This window comes from Theobroma cacao, chromosome 10 (assembly GCF_053813885.1).
Source record: "Theobroma cacao isolate CCN51 chromosome 10, ASM5381388v1, whole genome shotgun sequence".
NCBI classification, from domain to species: Eukaryota; Viridiplantae; Streptophyta; class Magnoliopsida; order Malvales; family Malvaceae; genus Theobroma; species Theobroma cacao.
Window position 1 is genome coordinate 26,716,467 of NC_142648.1, and position 21,719 is coordinate 26,738,185.

The 21,719-nt window shown below is 33.6% G+C and overlaps 1 protein-coding gene, 1 long non-coding RNA gene and 1 other non-coding gene across 3 annotated transcripts; 2 read left to right on the forward strand and 1 right to left on the reverse strand.

Annotated features, from left to right (window-relative positions):
• Positions 1-8,228: 8,228 nt before the first annotated feature.
• On the forward strand, positions 8,229-17,806 carry LOC148760539 (uncharacterized). Its single transcript, XM_088810522.1, has 6 exons — positions 8,229-8,526; positions 8,650-8,814; positions 9,403-9,864; positions 11,234-11,383; positions 17,370-17,461; positions 17,672-17,806. The coding sequence occupies exons 1-6, from the start codon at positions 8,469-8,471 to the stop codon at positions 17,804-17,806; spliced, it is 1,062 nt and encodes a 353-aa protein (XP_088666648.1). The 5' UTR covers positions 8,229-8,468.
• On the reverse strand, positions 12,813-12,906 carry LOC148760540 (small nucleolar RNA snoR8a). Its single transcript, XR_016023278.1, has one exon. It is a non-coding gene; the product is annotated as a small nucleolar RNA snoR8a (small nucleolar RNA).
• Positions 17,807-18,832: 1,026 nt separating the features above from the next.
• Positions 18,833-19,112, forward strand: LOC148760541 (uncharacterized). Its single transcript, XR_016023218.1, has 2 exons — positions 18,833-18,919; positions 19,075-19,112. It is a non-coding gene; the product is annotated as an uncharacterized LOC148760541 (long non-coding RNA).
• Positions 19,113-21,719: the final 2,607 nt, after the last annotated feature.

The following is a 21,719-nucleotide window of genomic DNA, read 5'->3' on the forward strand; positions in this document are numbered from 1 at the left end:
TTACGAGGGCATTTTTAATGGGATCTACCTATGTGAGTGTGAAATGAGGCTACTTCTGAGAGTTCAAGAGCTTGGCTCTAAAGCACTCATCAAAAGAGGATATAGATGCATGGCCATAAAAGCGCCGCCGGATACTGTGCATTCATTGGTGTAGAAATCGTTGTGTGAGATGTGTTCAGTTAACCAAATGGAATAGCTGGTTCAAAGCATAGTCTACCATGCAATTTTGGTTAACTTTAACATGTTTTCACTAAGTAAAGGTTCAATCAGAAAACACCTTCATTTATGCAATTGATTTCCAAGATTATCGAAAATTTGGATTAAATTGAAAATGGCGGGGGACTGTTGGATATTTTCAAATAAAGGATACAATTTCCATATTAGAATAAAAGGAAAAATATGACTGTTGGAAATTAGAATTTAAGGCAAGGGTTATATCTATTGGAAAAAAAAGGTCACATATGTTGGAAAAGACTAATAGTAGCGACTGTTTGAAACAGACACAAACTATGTCTATTGGGAACATGCATCTAAGCCTATAAAATAAAACCTCCTTTTACCAACATAACATACTTCAGAAAACAGTAATATATTTCCTTCGTTTTTCAAACATTCTCCAAGTTTCCTTCTATATTATTTTCCTACAAAAAAATTATAGAAGTTTGATAATTTTGTTATACTCCAGTGAATGCTCCATGGATTGATTTCGTTCATGCAAAACGTTGTCAATAATTAGGTTTCATTGTGTCTTCGAGGTTTATACATTCGTAACTCTTTTTCACATTACAAGTGAGGATGAATAAACCCTTAAGAATAGTGGCATTGATACATGCCTTGAAGCCAATTTCTAAATTTTCCAATTTGGTGTTCTAACATAGTATAAGACTTGTAGGGTTCACAATTGAAAGGTGAAGGAAAAAGTAGGTGGGAAAAAAAGTTGGGAAAATAAAGGGGAATAAGAGAAACAAGGGCTTAAGATGGAAAGTGAAATTGAGGATTTGGACAATTCAATAGAGAGAAAAACAATACAAGCCCAAGAATCAAAGGTTTAAGAAGATAGGTAAGAAAGAGGTTTTAGGAGAGGAAATTGGAATGAATTTAATGGCGATAATAAAAAAAGTAAAGGGCTAGATGACTACAACTAGAGAAAGAAGTAATGTGGAGGAAGAAATGGGTACAAATCAAGTGAACCCAAAAGAAAGGATAAGAGTTTGGAAAACAAGGAACAAGTGGATATTAAAGATATAAAGTGTAATGATGAAAAAGAGCACAGGCAGTGGGAATCGAAAAGTTATAAGGATGAAATAAGATTGTTAGGTAAAAAAACCGAAAATGAATAGGAGAATAGTATGTTAAGAAGGAGTAGGAAAGGGAACAACTCCAAGAAAAGATATTCATTAGAACCCAGAAGCAATCACAGTAACAAAGGTAAAGAGAAAGCAAGAAATAAACAAGGAAATGGGAAAATGAATATTTGTGGGCTTAGCTCAAGGTCAAGAGAAAAGAACAACAAGAAACAAGCCAGTGAACTACATAAGGCAGGGGTTGCGAGGTTGGAGGGCACGGTTCTAATTGGGCAAGGGGATGAATCAATTTCAAATGCTGACATCCGAAAAAGAAATGTAGTGTTCAGAAGTGAAGCAAAATAAATATGGGAGTTGTCCAAAATTTTGGGGTTTTAGGAAAAGAAATATGAGGTAATTCATAGACTGATTGAGCTAGAGATTATAGAAGGAAGAGGACAACACCATGTACTAGCAAAGGCACAATAAAGGACCAGGTAATGATTGGATGAGGTGTTAACGAATGAGTTGCAAGTTGCATGTTATGACTAATGTTGTTTTTCATTGAAAGCAACCCATGACAAGTACTGTATGTGACATGAAACTAAAAGAAAAATGATAAAACAGTGGTTTAGATTGTTTTATGGAGAAGAAGAAAAACAGAGTACAAGATGGAGAAGGAAACATACTTCATTAATCAGCAAACACATAATATATACAAGCATTATATGGGTAACACCTGTTTACAAAGTGGAAAAGTGTTGTTAACTAGAACATGCACTAAGACACCTCATAAACACTCGTATAATATTCTTAATAACCAGTACAATGAAGCAAAATACATAATAAAAAAAATGATAAAGTGAATGCATGCTTTAACTCTAACACTCCTCTTTAAAGTCTGTATTAACAACATAGAGTTTAACTCTTAGAGTTTCAAGCTTGGACATAGGCAAAGTCTTGGTCATAATGTCTATTAACTGATTCAATGAAAAGCAATATTCAAGAATAATTTCTCCACTTCTTTCAGCTTCTCTAATAGCATGGAACCTAACCTTTATGTGTTTAGTCTTACCATGAAACATAAGGTTTCTGGTGATGGCAATTGTAGACTTGCGATCAACAGAGATACTTGTTAGAGTCTTCTACATAAATGTTAAGTCATTCAGAATTTTCGTTAACCAAGTAGCTTGGTTTGTTGTAGCATTGGCTGCTATATACTTTGTCCCAGCGGATGATTGAGCAATGACAGCTTGCTTATGTGAATTCAAAGAGAAAACACCATTGCTTAAGGAGAAAATATAACCAAATGAACTCCTGGAGTCATTAACACTCCCTACCCAATCGCTGTCTGAAAATCCAACTAAGTTAATCTTCTCCATTCTTCCAAAAAACAAACCATGATGAATGCTACCCTTCAAATATCTGAGGATACGTTTAGCATAAATATCTAAGGGTACGTTTAGTTGCAGTAAAGTGAAAGTCAGAGGGCTCTCTCATAAACTTGGATAGTGAACTCACAGAATACATTAACTTAGGTCAAGTTGAGCAAATGTATAGTAGACTTCCAATGAGACTTCTATAGCTAGCAGTATCCTTGGGCTTGCAGCCATCATTTGTAGTCAGATTTTGATTCACTACAAGTGGAGTGGAAACAAAGTTGCAGCTGCTCATGTGAAACTTGATCAAGATATCTCTGATATAATTTCCTTGTGACACAAAAATACCTTTGTTTGTTTGTCATATTTGCATCCCAAGAAAATAATTCATCAAGCCTAGGTCAGACATATTGAACTTCTTCTCCATATCAAACTTGAAATTATTGATTGCTTCTATGTTACAACCAGTAATCAACAAGTTATAGACATATAATGAAATAATTACATGAGCTTGACCTCTTGATTGAAGTACATACAAAGTAGCTTCATTAGAACTCTTCTCAAATCCTAAATCTAGTAAATAAGCTTCAATCTTGTTGTTTCAGGTGCAAGGAGCTTGTTTCAAGCCATACAGAAGCTTATGCAACTTGTAGACTTTATCAGGTTCTAAATCAACCTTGAATCCTTTTGGTTGCTCAACATAAACCTTTTCCTGTAGTGTACCATTCAGGAAAGCTGATTTCACATCGAAATGGTATACTTTCCAACCAATTATAGCTGAAATAGCTAGTAACAATCAAATGGTTTCATATCGAGCTACTGAAGCAAAGGTATGTAGAAAATCAACACCTAGTAACTGAGAGTATGGCTTAGCAACAAGTCTTGCCTTGCACTTGTTTAAGGTACCATCAAAGTTAAACTTCTTCCTAAATATTCATTTAACTCTAATTACATGTTATTTTTCAAGTCTGTGACAAGTGTCCAAGTATTATTCTAATTAATAACATTGATTTCTTCTTGCATTATAGCTCTCCACTCTTTTGATTCAGCTACAGCTTAACAAAAGTTGGTTCAGTTATAACCATCAAGCTCCTATAATAAACATCATCAAGGCTTCGAGTACCTTTCACTATAAAATGCTTATCATCATCTATATTTGTAATCTAATCTGCAGCTTTTGTTTTAGCTCAACTAGTACGAAAAACTCAATTCTGAATGTAGTTCCCATCTTTTCTGGTTCATTTGCCCTCCAAATCCATTTTGCATTTTCATCAAAGATAACATTTCTAGATACAATGACTTTGTTTGAGCTTACAAGATAAAGTTTGTACCTTATAGACTGCCCACTATAACAAATGAGAACTATTGTTTCTAATATGGAATCAAGCTTAGTTCTATGAGTTTCAGGAATTTGATGATAGCAGAGGCTACTAAAAACCCTAAGATGATCAACTGAAGGCTTACTGTTATACCAAGCTTCATAAGGAGTCATTCTCGACAAAACTTTTGTTGGTAACCTATTAAGCAGATAAACAGTTGTATTTCAAGCTTCTACCCAAAATTTCTTAAGAAAATCTTTCTTAAACAATAGACATCTCCCCATATCTAATATCGACTTGTTCTTTCTTTCATTTACCCCATTCTGTTAAGGTGAGTAAGGCACTATAAGTTGATGATGAATCCCTTCAGGTTCAAGGTAATTCTTAAACTATGATGAAGTGTATTCCCCACCATTGTCTGATCTCAAACACTTTAGCTTCAAATTAGTGTCCTTTTCAACCTTAGCCTTGAATTTAATAAATATTTCAAAGGTTTCAAACTTAAGTTTAAGAAAATATATCCAAGTCATTCTACTAAAATCATCAACAAAGACTATAAAATACTTACTACCACTTAGAGATTCTTGGCTTATAGGTCCTACAACATTTGAATGGACCAGATTTAGTCTACTCTTTGATCTTGTCAAACTAACAGAAGGATATGGTTTACTAGTTTGTTTACCAAACTTACAGACACTACAAACTGATGTCAATATGCTTGGTGTAAATAGCTTCTCTACTACCCCCTCTGAGAGTATAATTGATTCAAATGGTTATAGCTACAATGACCAAGTCTCTTATGCCAAAGTGAAATACATCAGTGTTGCTAGTACTAACTTGCATGCATGCATAAGTCAAATTAACATGAAAACACTTATTCTTCATTAGCGCATTCATTAACAGATCACATGATGGATCATAAATAGTGCAAAAAACATCTTTAAACATAAGTGTGTAATGTTTTTCCATCATCTGTCCTACATTAAGTAAATTCTGTGCTATATAGATAACTAAAAGAACATCATCAACATACCTTTGACTAGATGGAGTTTGGATGCCAACAATGCCTTTTCCAACAGCATCCAAATACAGACTATTTCTAATTCTTACTCTAGATTGATAATGAGTATCAAACTGAGTAAACAACAAGGAATTTGGTGTCACATAGTTTGAGCTACCACTGTCTAGTAGCCATTGTGCATCATCAGTCATTTTGCCACAGGTTGCCATGAATAGTTGCTCTTTTAAAGATTCAACATTCTCAGCTACATTCGAGATCTTCTCATTTGCAACAGATTTGTTTTTACAAACCTTTTCTACATGACCAAACTACTTACATGCATTACACTTTACATCAAGCCTGAACTAGCAATATGCGTCAATGGAACTCCTCTTCTTGCGATGAGGACAAACAACGAATCTAGTTCTTTTATTTTGAACTTTTCTACCTTGAGTGTTTCCTCTCTCCTTGTCCTTAACTTCACTCACATTTTCTTGGTTGAAGCTTCTGCATGTGCCTTACCCTTCATTCAAACAATAAAGGCAAGATTAGCTTTTTCATTATTCTTTGCAACCCTCTTCTGTTCATCAACTTCTAAAATATTCACCAAATCTAATATAGAAAGCCATGAGATATCTTTCACCTGTTCCAAAGATGATACTATGGCATCAAACCTTTCAGGTAAGCTTATAAGAACTTTCTTCACAACCTTAACATTAAACAAAGTCTCTCTTAATAGTCGAATTTGATTCACTAGCTTCATCACTGCATCAATGACTTCCTGCACAATCTGACTTTTTTTCATCCTCAGTAATTCATATTGCCTTCTGAGGTTCTGAAGACGAATTTGCTTGCTTCTAGCAGACCCCAAAAACTCTTCTTCAAGCTTATTCCAGGTTTGTTTTACTGTCTCACATCCCATAATCCAACTAAAAACTGTCTTTGTAATAGTTGAGTGTATAAAGGATAAGGCTCTGAATTTCTTTACTATATCCTCTTCATATTGCTTCACTTGTGTTGGTATGGCATTATCTCTTGATGCTAGTACTTCTGTCTCATGTTCAACTACATTCCATAGATTGACACCTTTAGGAATGCTTTCATTCTAATGGCCCAAACAAGATAGTTAGAGCCATCGAAAATGGGTGCAGTCTGTTGTGTGACAGTTCAGGCTGACATTTTGATGTAGAATAAACTTGTGATGAGTCAGAAGAGGGTTTTAACTAGCTCAAAGATCGGTTATCTGCTCTGATACCATGACATGAAACTAAAAGAAAAATGATAAAACAATGGTTTAGACTGTTCTATGGAGAGGAAGAAAAATAGAGCACAAGATGGAGAAGGAAAGCTACTTCATTAATCAGCAAACACATAATATATACAAGCATTATATGGTTAACACCTGTTTACAAAGTGGACAAGTGTTATTAACCAGAACATGCACTAAGACACTTATAAACACTGGTATAATATTCTTAATAACCAGTACAATGAAGCAAAATACATAATAAAAAAACAAAATGATAAAGTCAATGCATGCTCAGTCAATGCATGCTTTAGCTCTGTACAAAACTGAGTACCAAGTTGTTCCAAGTAGCAAAGGAATGGGATGTAATGATGGGATTAGTCAGCAAGTAGTGTAAATAAGACAGATGGAAGATGGTAGGTTTACGTAGGGACAACGCCAAAGATGGGGTACGATGCTCTTCATTATAGTAGGCATCGTTTTTTTAGCAGAATTCTTTTCTGTTTTGAGTCTAGCTGGTTATGTTTATGTGGATAGGCAGTAAAGATCAGTAGGAAAAGTAGCAGGTTTTTATGTGTCTTGCTGTTACTGGCCTTATACTAATAGGTGTTAGGAAGAGGAATGTTTTGTTGTTAATCGGCTGAGCCTTTTTTATAGAAGTCATGTTGTTTTAGGTAAGGGTAGAGAGATGGCTATCATGGATATTTTGCTATTTATTGGTATGAAAAACCGTCAACGACTTTTTTGAGCGGTGGTTTATTGTGTAACTGTTCAGTTGTGATGATACACAAACTTGTTGTTTCATGTCAACACAAGTCTTTAGCAATTAGCTTAGAGACTTTGGATGGCATATTAGTTACTGAGAAAATTGCTTTTCAAATAATAATAATAATAATAATAATAATAATAATAATGTGAACTTGTTTGTGAAAGAAAAAACATTAGGTAGCTTTTAATTACTTCAGATTTTTTTTGCAGTGAAAAACTTAGGTGTTTTTTAAAAAGTGTTTTGTAACATTTTCAATGGTTTGTCAAACACATATACCATTTTGGCAAGGGTCCAACTATTATATTTTGTTTTAAGTAAAATCTCCATGAATGTTGTTTTTTTTTTTTAATTGGGAAAAGAGGGATTCAAATCCTCCTCATTAAATAAAGTGATCATGCACCAACTAATAAACTAAACACTTGAGTGCATGAATGTTGTTAATTTGCATGCTTGACGTAGCTTCTTTGTTTCTTAGCTTTGTTTTTGTTTGCCGGGCATGTGCTTTAACTTTAGTAGCTAGGAGTCTCCTCTTCTTTTGAATAATAAACTTTTTAGTTTATCAAAAAAAAAAATTGTTAAGAAAAGTCCCGTCTGTAGCATATAAATAAGGTAATTATAGATTAATTCTATTTTTGGGCTTGACAAATATTCTTTTATTTTTATTTAGTGTGTATGATTTTGGAATATATAACAAAAGAGTTTTTTTTTTTCATCTCAAAAATCTCAACAAATGTTTTAATTTTATTGAGTTTAAATCAAAATTTTGAATTTTAATGATTGAAATGTTCTTTTAGAGACAATATTCCATTATACATATATACATATATAATTATGTATATGTATCTATATATGTATGATATGTATACTTAGATTGGATCACGTGGAAATTGAAGTTCTCTTTGTTATGGGGTTCTTTTTCTTGCGCTTCTTTTTGGGTGCTTTCGGTGCTTTTTTTTTTCTTTTATAAAGTTGGTGTTTTATTGCAATTGCAGCTAGAATGCCATGGAGAGTCTTCTTTAAAGGTAAGAGACTTCCTGTGGCTTAGAAGCTAGCTTAATGAGCCTGAACAGAACAACAGCTGCAAAACTTGGCAGCTTTCGTTGCTTTATTTATTTATTTAATTTTATAATTAATAACAATCATAAAAGTGCCATCTTCGTTACTTTATGCAATCTTTGTATATTGTAGCTGAATCTATGAAAGTGGGCTTAACACTTAAAAAGTGTCGAGCAAGTGCTACCAAAATGATGACTAATACCACATGCCAATAAAGATGCTGCCCAAAGGCCAAATTACTGGGGTGAGGATTTCATTTATATTCAGATCAAGATGGCTCCAGTCCACGTTCGTTTTTCACAGTCATTGTGGAGGAGGGGGATCCCTGTTCTCTTTGCAGCAAGCAGCATCGCTACTTGATTTTTGAGAATTTTAATTGTTCCCTTAAAATATCTTATTGCAGCTTAACTTCTGATATGGAGAGATCAATGGGTTTTCGGGCATGGTTAAGAGAAGTGCTGCAGACGATACAAGGTTTAAACCTTTTACTTTTTTTTTTTTTGCTTGAATTTTTTCAGAAATTAAAATCATTGTTGTACTAACCCAAGGTACTAGTGAATATTTTGATGAACTTAATTGGATTCTTGGTGCTCGCAGGGAAAGTAGATCATTTGCTGGGTCGGGGTGTGAGACCAGAAGATGAACCCAATATATCAGGTGATAGTGGAGCTGGATCAGGAAATGAAGGATGTCCCCAGTCCCCGGAATCATGCATTTGTCAAAGAACATGGGATCCTAGGCAGCCTTCTCCTCATCTGCCTGGTACCTACTTTCTATCTCACATAGTTTTTATTTTTTTTTAATTGGGTAAGGGGATTTGAATTCTACTCTTTAGGCACAATGAATCAAATCCTCGGATGACTCTATCTCACATAGTTATCTATATGCATTTCTCTTATAAGTTTTAAGAGTAGGAATGTGCCCAATGGGTCAAGGTCCAATTTTTTTTTTCTTACGTATGTGAAGAGTTTGATCTTGAGCTACATATATGGGAGTTCTTCCATTGCATAAACCTCATTCTTTCTATCTCACATTTGAATTCGAAACCTTCAATCACAAATTCTAAACTGTTAAAGTGCCTTCTTGAGAACGGTCTAGTTCCATTTAGAAACCAAATCCTATCCACAAGGTAGACTGTTTCTACGTGTATTGGCAATAGAACCTACCTATATTATCTTCTATGCGTGAAATCAGATTGGATGACAGGTTTTGGCCAAATTGTTGCTTCTGTTTACAAATTGGCCATGTAATTTGGATAAGATTACCAATCTTAGCTAAACTGGTGAAACCTGAAAAGATATCATGTTGAATTAACTAATTTTATATTCTTCTTTGTTTGCTTTATTTCAGAAGATGGCGTGCCACTGTATAGGGCCACACTAAATGGTGACAGGGAAAAGGTTCAACAAATTCTAAACCAAGCTGACAACCTTTTATGTTCCAGCATCACGGAGGGACGTGAAACAGCTCTTCACGTTGCGGTAAGATCAAGACAGGTTACCGTCGTAAAGGAATTGGTGCGAAGAATGGCACCAGGAGACTTGGAACTGCAAGATGGCAGGGGGAACACTGCCTTCTGCGTCGCGGTCGCGACCGGCAGTGTTAAGATTGCAGAGATTTTGATGGCAATGAATGCAGCACTTGCATTCATCCGAGGTGCCAATAACAAGACACCACTCTACATTGCTGCGGTGTTTGGATATCCTGAAATGGTTCGGTTTCTATACAAAAAATTTGAGCCGCATATACCTTTTCTAAACGAGGAGGAGCAACGACGCATTTTCTTCGCTTGCATTCAGGCTGGTTTGTTTGGTAAGCATATCACTTTGTCGGTCAAATCCCGACTGTAGTCTTACCTTATTATTTGAACAAATTGAGTCCTTATACTCTTAAAAATTGTCCATTCACGGACTATTATTAACTCCGTTAGCTCTTCTCTATTAAAAAAGACTTTGTTATCACATTCAATGTCAAAAAGCTTTTGGAATTAACAATCGTTCTGACATATACCTTTTAAGAGTACCAAGACTCAACGTTTTTTAGACCTAAAACTAGAATTTGACATATTTTTTTTGTCAAACATTCACTTTTTATTAATAGAAAAGCTTACACAGTCTTGTAGTTCAAAACAAAAACCGAAAAGGAAACCGCTTGACGCAAAACGCCTGAAAATTTTTTTTAAAAAAAGAAACATTACATTTCAATACATGTTTTGCATAAAAAAGAGCTTCATGCACAAAACAACCCATAAATGATAAACTAACAAATGACATAGTTCCTTATATGTCCATTCACCAGCATATTTTGAACATGTTTGATCGATCTATGCCCATTCTTGCTAATGCATCCGCAAAGTGATTAGCTTTTCTATAAATATGCTTGTATCTTATTTCACAAATCATTTTTTCCAACTTGTTAATATCAGAAAAAACCACTCACAATGCCCATGAACTAGTATTTGGATTAAGGACCTATGAAAGATGACCTTTTTTCCCTATTTTTCCTTTCTACTTTTAAATCATTGGAAGATGTAAAATTTCCATTCTTTCATTTATAAGTTTTTAAGTGAAAGAACTTCATTATATCTTTTGACAAGATTAATATAGTTTCAACCAAATAAATTTAAAGTTTTATCTCAAGGCTAAAGACTTTAGGTAGCATTGTGTACTCAACAATTACACTAACACAAATAATTAATATGTCTTTCAAAAAAAAACTTTAAACTATTATAATTTTTTTTATAAGATTATAATTCAACAAATATGACAACTTTAATTGTATCCATGTGAAAACAATAAATCAAACAAATAAATTACAAACCAACATAAATTAAGTAAGGAAACTAAATCGCAATTGGTTGTGTGTGTGTATATTATTTGGGAGAACAGGGTAACAAATCAAACTCTTTGAATAAGGAGTAATTCCAACATTTCTTCAATATTTGAATCTCGTTAAATTTGAATTTTTTTGTACGTGATTTGTGATATGAAATATAAAAATTTACAATTTTAGTTTGAAATTTATATTCAGTTAGTTTAAATCACAAATTTTGAAGAAAATTTGAGAAAGACGTGATCATTACCAACAGAAGTTCTCCAATATTCCATAGCGGCTACAATAATAAATGATTTTCACATATACTAGTATTTAATACGCTTGAACTTTGGACTGCATTTTGCAGATTTAGCCATCACAATGTTGGGAGTCCTTGGAGACGTCCTAGCTTGGGCACGTAATGATGATGAAGAAACAGCCTTGGGAATACTGGCTCGAAAGCCTTCAGCATTTGCTGATAAGAGTTCAACAACACCAAAAACACTTATAGACATGTGTTAGTTTCCTCTACACTCGCTTCCAATAGTCTAACAACATACAGATTAGTTCCTTTATTTTAACAGTTTCATTGAAATTCTTTTTATTGATTACTAGGGTGATAAATTTTCTCACATTGATTTAGTTTTAAGTAAAAAGAAATGTTACATTTGTTTTTTATTTTTTTTGAAGAGCTTAATGGTGTATAATAATTCCAGCCAGATATAGAATACTGGTGCGAGTCTCTAGCCTACAGCAAAGGCAGGAGACTTGATGAAGCAGAAAACACCCTCATTTAGACAACAAAAGACACACCCAGAGTCCCTATATCTCAATATTTACAATGGTCAAAAGATCTATTCAGTCCCTGTACTCTCAAATTTTATCCAATTTAGTTCATGCACTCAAAATCGAAACAATTTAATCCCTTAATTTTAAAAAAATTTTCAATTTTGTCTATCCCCTAACAATATCCAATTTTACCATTAAAGAGGATAAGGTCAACGCTAACATGATACATTTTGATGACGTGGCATACCACATGACAACGCTAACATGGCACATTTTGATGACATGGCATACCACATGGCAATGCTAACATGGCATTGACATGTCAGCATGTCAATGCCATGTGGCAAGTTAAAAACATCTTCAAAAAAAATTTTTGCCATGTCATAGGGATTAAATTGAATAAAAATATATAGTATATGGACTAAATTGAACAAAATTAAGATGTTGAGGGACTAAATTGAAAAAAATATATAAATATTTAAATAGATTATTGATATACTTATTAATAAGCCAAATATTTAAGTGTAAAAGGTTTATGATTTTAAAAAATATATATAAATATTTTCTTACTTGATTATTTGATTCTAGAATATGTATATTAATTTATCTTTTTTACAAAAATTAAATTTGAATTCTACTTCTATAAAAAAATCAAATAAATTTCATATCTAAAGTCAAATTTAGATAAATAACTTGCATTATGATAAAATAAAATAATATAAAAGAACTAAATAAATTTTTTTTTCTATTTATAATAGTATAAAACTTTGAAATTTACTTAACGTAGTTTTTAACTTGAGCTGAACTCAAATTAGCAAAATATGTTGATTTAATTACAACTTTCACAATTTACAAATACTCATTCTTTTGAAATTATTCAACTCTTACCTAATTTATTTTTTATTTAAATTTACTCAAAGTTTCTTATAAAACGATTTATTTAAGTTCAAATACCACATTCAAATTCTGCTAAATTTAAATTTAAATTATTAATTTGGATCTACAAAAAATTTATTAACAAAATAAAATGGTACAAATATTTACAGTTGTATTTAACTTTATCAACCATAAATACAATTTTTAATATAGAAAATTTCAACTTAAAATATATAACTTAAAATATTAAACAAAATAAAAACATAAAAAATTGGAAGGGTAGAGCTCAGATTCTATGATTGTAATAAGAGGATTATCATATCCAAATTAAACAAGTCAAAATAAGGAATTATTTTTATAATCATTGCTAACTCCATATCTCCTTTCTTCATTTTTTTTAAAAGAAAAAACTAAATCAACTTATTTTGTTAATTTGAGTTCAACTTAGATTAAAAACGAAGTTAAATAAATTTTAAATTTTTATACTATTATAAATAGAAGAAAAAGGAATTTATTTAGTCATTTTATATTTTTTTTATTTTAACGTAACGCTAGATATTCATCTAAAGTTGACGTATGAAATTTTTTTGAATTTTTTTTGTGGAAGGAGAATTCAAACTTAATTTTGTAAAAAAGATAATTTAATGTACATATTCTAGAATCAAATAATCAAGTAAGAAAATATTTATATATATTTTTTAACACCATAAATCTTTTACACTTAAATATTTGGCTTACTAATAAGTATATCAACAATCTACTTCAAGATTTGTACTTTTCAAATATTTTTTTCGATTTAGTCCATCACCATCTCAACTTTATTTAATTTAGTCCCTGTACTATATATTTTTGTTCAATTTAGTCCCTATGATGTGGTAAAAAAAATTTTTGATACATCCAAAAGGGGGCAAATGTGACTCTAAAAAATTAAGTAAATTACGCAAAAAAGTGGGTCAAAATACCTAAAAAGTCACTATACTAGGACATATTCTTCAATTTAGTTTCTCTACTCAAAATCGTAACATTTTAGCCCCTTAATTTTGAGAATTGCTTCAATTTAGTCTTTCTAACATTTTTCGTCCAAATTGACTGTTGAGATGCTGATGTGGCATCAGATGCTAACGTGGCATATAAAGGGTTTGATTGCTGATGTGGCATTGCCACGCCATACTTTTAGATATGGATTGCTGATATGGCACTTATAGGTTCAAGTTGACACATGGCACGTCAATAGGCTACCAGGTGGCATTCTTATATGCTGACATCTGGCAATTTATTCTTCAAAAGATGCACTTGCTAAAGTTCAAACCAAGATCTCTAGCAAATAAACCAATATCTTTACCATCACATCTAAACTCTTATATTTAATAATATCTTGCTTGAATTTCTTTTCTTCTTTATTTTTCTTTCCATAAAACTACATCGTTTAAGAGCCTTCTTCTCTTTCCTTTTTTTCTTTCTTTCCATAAAACTACGTCGTTTTGAGAAGAAGGTTCCAAAGGGTTTTTATGGTTATGGTTTTTTAGAGTATAAGAAAATTCCAAAATGAGATAGTTTTATGGAAAGAAAGACAAAAATAAGAAAGAAAAAGAAAGAAGAAAAGAAGAAAAGAAATTCAAGTAAGACATTATTAAATGTAAGAGTTTAGGTGTGATGGTAAGGACATTGATTTATTTGCTAGAGGTTTTGGGTTTGAACCTTAGCAAGTGCATCTTTTGAAGAATAAATTGCCACATGTCAGTGTCTAAGAGTGCCATGTGGTAACCTCTTGCCATGCCACATGGCAACTTGAACCCATAAATGCCACGTTAGCAACTCAACCTTGAAGTGTGACGTGGTAGTGCCATGTCACCCTTGACATGTTGACATGTCAGTGCCACATCAGAAACTAAATCCTTTTTATATGCCATGTTAGCATTTGATGCTACATTAGCACCATATTAGCGTTGACATTAGCACTGTAACGGTCAATTTGGACAGAAAATGTTAGAAAGACTAAATTGAAGTAATTTCAAAAATTAATGAACTAAAATATTACAATTTTGAGTAAAGGGACTAAACTGAAGAAAATGTCTTAATACATAGACTTCCCAGGTATTTTGACCTTGATCATTTGTTGAAAATTGGGACTTTTCCTTACAAAAAGTAGATTGAAAGCAGTGCTTTTGTCTTACCCAATGTTTAGTATTTTGTTTATTCCTTCGATCTGCTCAATTCCTTTCTTCCTTGTTTTCTACTCAGGTTTTTAAGATCCTCATTCCTTCAAACTCTATGTTGTGGTCTTTTTAAATGTTCTCCACTGATTTGCCTCTCATGGTTTTCTGATTTTCTCACTTTGCGGCTCCTTTCCTAGAATATTCAAGAGGACCTAATGGCTTTTTGAAAGCTTAAAAACCTTCACCAATTTGTTGGTGCTAACAGAATCAACATGCTTCTCCTTCGTGAAACAAAGTTCATTGCTGTTAATGAAAGATCAATTGAATGTCTCTAGCAAGAAAATAATTTGGAGTGGGCTTTGAGTCCTGCGTATGGGAGATCAGGGGTTCTCTAAAATGGTTGTTGAAAATTGGATATCTTCTGCTGTTCATGGCAGGGTTAGGTTTTCTTTGAAGACCAAGCTTTGCAAGCTTAAATATGTGTTATTTTCATTGACTGGTGAAAGTCTTCATGGTTTCTTCTCTCATGGTATCTACATCTTTGTGGCCACTGCTCTGCTTTTGCTGCAGCTATTCCTCTACTGGGTTGTTTTTCCTTCTTGTCCCCTACTATGTGGTGTTATTTCGAGCTGCTATGTCTTTCTTTTTCTTTTTGTTTCAGCCATGATAGTTGGCTTTTTTTGCTCTTAAGTCCTCTCGTTGGGGAACCCCTTTCATTATAATTTCTTCATAATTTTTAATGAATTTTCTTGATTTGACCGAGGAAAAAAAAATAAACATCACTCTTCCTCCCATGGAGAGCAATTTTGATTTCCATGTGGCTAGTCTCACTTTGGACCCTTCTACATCGGGTTTCCAAACTTTTATTCAGTGTTGGTATACTCCGAAAGGAAGGCCCAGGTATATTGTAGGAAGCTTACCGATTTTAAATGGAATTTGTTAAGCCCAAGATTGACATGTAGCTTCTAATTCCAAATTATAGGTTCTGAAAGTTAATCTTTAAATGTGATATATGTTGGAAGCACTTTTTTCGTATTCATCAGACTATCCTTGTCCAAGGTATAGAACACCATAGTGTCGTCTACATACTGTAAGTGCGAGATGCAGAGCTCGTTATTCCCATTGTCGATCCCCTTGCACAGTTGTTTGCCCGTTGCTCTATGCATGATAGCGGTAAAAGCTTTAGCTATAATGTTGAACAGGAACAGCGACAATGGGCAACCTTGTTACAGCCTCTTCCCATCTTGAACTGTCTTGTTGGGGTCTCATTAACCAGTATACATTGAGATTGGCACTAATTGTACACATTCTTTCATTGATTCTCGCTATTTGATTCTGAAACCTAATTTGTTCATAAGCAAATCTAGAAAATCCCAGTTGACGTTGTCATAGGGGTTTATGAAATCCACCTTAACCAAGACCCTCCCCTTGTTGTCTTTCGTCACGTGGTCAACTATCTCATTAGCACTTAGTGCACTGTCGAGTAATTGTCTACCCTTGATGAAGGCAAACCATATGTTTCCAATCACTTCATGTATAACCTAACTTATCCTATTTGCAATTACCTTTGCACAGTTTTATAAACACTGCCTACTCGATTGATTAGTCTATACCAATTCGATTCCATTGGATTCTTACATATAGGGATGAATGTGGTAAGCTAGGCATTTACCTGCTCACTTATCTTGCCGATGTGGAAGAAATGAATAAAGAAATTAAGAGAATTCTTTCTGTATACTATCAATTGGTTATTTATTATATACTTAACTTAAAATTCGATATGTTGTGCATCTTTACTTAATCTTCGTTGTTGCCTCCCTAGCATGATTCGTTTGTAAACTAAGTTTCAAAACATGTATATGATAAACTTGTTAGTATGTAAATTACATACATCATGAGATATATTTGTTAATTTTTAACAATGAAATTTGTTATATTTAAAGGAATATCCAGTAAAAGTGTACATGAATCGAGCTGGATGTGGTTAACATCTTAAAATCTTAGGTCCAAACTCGGTTCAGAACACTTATTATGTTAATTATATTATTAAAATATCATAAATAATTTTATATTAATATTTTAAAATTAAGTTTTAATTAAATTATATTCTTATTAATATAATATGTGCTCGAGCCGATTAAGCTTCAAAAATTTTATCCTATACCCAACCTAAGTAAGGCAGGGGTGGTTTTGATTCTGTAGATTTGTTTTTGTTCCTCTGCAGCTTTTCTAGGTGGCTTGGAGGTTTATTTTCCTCCTTGATGGCTGTAATTATGTTCTTTATGTTGAATGAATTATCAGCTTTTCAAAAAAAACAAGAAAGGATAGGGCCTAGCCTGAGGGCCTAACATGTAACCCGAGAAGAGTTCTAATATCAAGAAATGATGAAGTATCCGACTTTGATTAATTAAATTTTGTGTTCCTTGAGACTTATACATAAGAGAAACCTTTCTATAATTGACAACAACTTTATGTTAATTACTGACTCTAAAATTTAATATGGTAGCAAAGTAGGCTTGCTGCATCATTGATAACCTGATACCTTGCGTGATAAGTTCATTATGCTTTTATTTGAACGACACGCCTATTTTCTCTCGATGTGAACAATATGCCATGTTGATATTTACATTTTCTCTGGATGCAAAAACGGATGATTAAGTGGTGTAAAGTATCTGGGTATAGTATGGGAAGGCAGTGAGGAGAAAATTGTGGAAAGGTTCAGTAAAATGGAGAGAGTTAGAAATACAGTAGCAGCAAAAAGGGAAGAGGTTCAGGTTAATGGAAGCTAGGGTTTTATTTGTTTTTATGCTTCTTGATTATGGGTGCTACTGGATAAGGGATGATTGAAATTAGTCTTATGTTTGTAGTGATACTTTAGGAGATGACCAAAGGGTACGAATGCCAAAGGATATGGATATTGATGGATTTAATAAATTTTGATCATAGGGTTGTAGGGTTTGTGAATCGTATTATTGTGGGTACAGGGTTCTTGTTTTGGTTTTATGGGGAGGATCATGATGCCAGGTTTACAATTGGATGGAAGGAGCGTGAATAAAGACGGATTTAGTGGAGGTCTTCGTGTGGAAGTGGTTGATTTTCAACCTGTTGAAGCTGTGTAAGAAAGCTGCTACATTGCTGGTTTGGTTTTTGGCGTGCTTGTGATCCTTGCTTTTGTCGGGGTTGTTTGACACTTTGGTCTGAGGAGATCTTACTCATTTGCTCCGGTTTTATTAGCTTAGGGACTAAGATATGCATAGATTTTGAGCCTGAAAGCTTTAGCAAAAGTTTTTTATAGGGGCTTGGTTGTCTTGCTTAGTGCTGCTTACTGTTTTTTGAGCAGCTCCTCTCTTTTGTAAGTGTATAGGGCCTCTATTTCACCAAAGCTAGTTTCTTTATGTCTGTCAAGAGGAGTCTTTTACCACTCTGGTTCAACACTTGTTATGGCATTCTAGCAACTGGCTTAATAAATAAACCACTTTTCAATAATAAAAATATCTCACGGTACAAAAAAGGAGAAAAATTAATTAAATAAAAATGTAGAAGAACACAGTTTCATAATGAACAAATTTAAACTTAAAAATTGTATAACACATATATCTTTGCACCACTGTCAATTAGATTTAGATTATGTAATTATTAGTTCAATTTTTTTTTTATTTTGACAAACGAAAATTCATATCCAATTTTTAACCATAAATTAAATTTTCGAATGCAACTATTGGTATATTAGTACTGTTTTCATATTGCCTTCCAAAGATTTTTATATTTTCTTCTGTCAAATCACAGGTTTTGGGTCCAACACAATCAATATGCAGCACAATGCCCTCAAACTAACCAAGCTCCTTTGCGAGACAATGACATCAAAAAGGACCTATACAGAAACAACTGATCACGCTTCTGAATTATTGTTTGAGGCAGCAAGATTGGGGAACTATAATTTCTTGGCTGTACTTATCGGCTCTTTTCCTGATTTAATCTTCAGAAACGATGAGAAGAACCAAAGCATATTTCACATTGCTGTTTTGTACCGCCATGCTAGTATCTTCACTTACATTCACAATTTGGGCTTACGAAAGGACCTGATAATGCTGTACAGGGTTGCTTACTCAGACCAAGAGAATCCTATTATCTATAACATGCTACATTTAGCTGCAAAACTACCATCCTTGGATCGGCTCAATATTGTATCAGGTGCAGCTCTACAAATGCAACGGGAGTTATTATGGTTTAAGGTGAGCATTTCCAATTTCTCTAAATATACAGTCTCAAATAACCTCGTTGTTTCATATATCTTGAAAGCTTTCAGTATGATAGGATTGCCAATCGTGATTTTTTATAGTTATAAACTTGAGAGTGCTTTACTGTTTCAAATTGAATGGTCTTATAGGAAGTGGAAAATTTGACGCCACCATCCGAAAGAGAAAAGAGAGATTCAAAAGATAAATTGACACCTCAAGAACTATTCACCGAGGAGCATAAAAAATTGCGGGAAGCTGGAGAAACATGGATGAAGAAAACTGCTGAATCAGGCATGATTGTGGCAACAATTATTACCACAGTTGTATTCACGACAGCCTCCAGCTTGCCAGGCGGCACTGATGACGGGGATGGATCCCCTAAAAACAAAGACAAAACCATGTTTCACGTGTTTGCTGTGGCAGATAGCGTTGCCATGTGCTCTTCAATTATCTCGACGATGATGTTCTTGTCGATCCTCACTTCACGTTACGCCGAGAAAGATTTTTTAGTTCGATTGCCCTTGAAATTAGCAGCTGGAATAGCCACACTCTTAGTCTCCATGATGGCCTTGATGGTATCTTTCAGCGCAATCTACTTTTTAGCTTATTGTCAAAGTAAACTGAAGTGGGTTCCTATTCTGGCTTCTGCAATGTCATTCCTACCGGCTGCTTTATTTGTTTTTCTTCAGTATCATCTTCTTCATGACGTATTCCGATCAACTTTTGGTTCTAGATACATATTTAGGCCAAATAAATCCACATTTAGGGAAAGTTTTAATACAATTCAATGAAAATGTGTCAAACTAGTAAAGGTTCCAGCGTTTCTATTGTAGACAGTAACACTTGCATGGACACGTGCAAGCATTTTGCAAATATGTTTAATGATTAGTATGCTTACTAGCTGTAAACACTTCTGATGTTAAGACAGCATTGACATACGTGTTGTCTTGTTTTACCAACTTTGTACACCTGTTAAGCTGTTGTTACAAGTGTTATAATCCCAAATTATATTGTAATATATATGCTCACCATGTGATCATCATGCACTATGAATGAATACCCTGTTTTGCTCATAGTTTTCTCTAACTTCTCTCTAGCCTATATTCCTTGATAGTCTTTATTTATGTCCCTTAACAGTATGTTACATAGGACGTTAGACAACTTTCTTTTAGTTCTCTTGAGTTCTTAGTGGTTTTCTATAACCCCTTATTTTCTAGTCTAGTCCACTGTCACAATGACAACACTTAATATAACCTAACAACCTCCACCAATTTTCGATGGCTCAAATTACAGTGTATGGGCAATGAGAATGAAGACATTTTTGAAAGGCTATAATTTATGAAATGCTGTAGAACAAGATGTTGAGCCACAGGTACCAAGAGAAAATACTCCTATTGCACAAGTTAAGCAATATAAAGAAGAGGTTGCAAAGAAGTTTAAGGTACTCTCATTTATTCAATCTGCTGTATCAGAACATATTTTTAGCAGAATCATGGAGTGTGAGATAGCACAAGCTGCCTGGACCAAATTACAAGAAAAATATGTTAGGACACCTAGAACAAGACACATACAAGCACAAAACTTGAGGAGGTACTTTGATTTGATGCGTATGAAGGAGAGTCAATCAGTGAAAGAGTATATAGATCAGTTAATTAAGCTTGTTAACAAGATAAAAATGTTTGGTGAAGAGCTTAAAGAGGTTTGAGTAGCTGAAAAGATTCTCAACAAAGTACCAGGGAAGTTTGAAGCTACAATATCCTCCTTGTTATAATCAAAGGATTTGCCTGACATCTCAATTACAAAAATTGTCAGTGCCCTGCAAGTAGCTGAATTAAGAATATCAGTTAAAAATGAGGCTTTTGGGGAGAAGGCCTTGCTTGCTAAAATCAAAGGTAAAGCAAAGGTTGAGGTATTTACCAGGAAAATTGTAACGATCCCTCCTCGGTCGCTACCGGCGTCCGAGACCTCCGAGAAAGACCCGCCAAGTCTCGAACAAGCCTTTCTCGAAGTACCTATTAGTTCACTATATACAATCACCATTCCATGTTGGTACTTAAAACATTATTCTATCATATCATGATTTGAACCATAAACATAATAGTCAATTCAATCTTTAAACCATTTATTCACAAGTATATACATTGAAATCCATGATCTCTAATTATTTACTTATATCAACATCAATATTCTTTTACAACTTAATAAACAAAGTGCTATGATTCGACCTCTAATAGCGGAGCGACTCGGAATAAAATGCTATGAGATGCCTTTACTTATTTACGGTGGACCGTACACGTTGATGATTACACGCTATACTGATCTCTATCTGCAACAAGGGAAAAAGAGGGGCGTGAGTTTCACAGACTCAGTGATCATCGGCTCCGTGAGTAGGGTGTAAATGGGAAATAAGCAATAAGGTAGAGATTTTGAATAATAAAATTGCAAAAGTAGATAAAAATATTTAATTCAACCGGAGATTTGTGCCTTATATGTATAAAAGAAAATATCGAGAATCTCTTGTAAGTCATAATCAACCATAATGTATGTCCAATCAAATAAGTAAACTTTTGTGCAACGAAAAGGTTAACAACCATTTTCAAACTAAATCAGTAAAATATCATTTTAAACCTCGTGTTCGTAAAAGATCTCTGCAGTCAAAATTGTCTCATGTAATACTCAAATTAAATCAATAAAGATGGGCAAGCTTCCGCAAAACCAAATAGTAACCAGGTTTATACATAGTTCGCAAATCGCCTCGCACGCGATGGTAAAATTCATATAACAGTAAAACCAG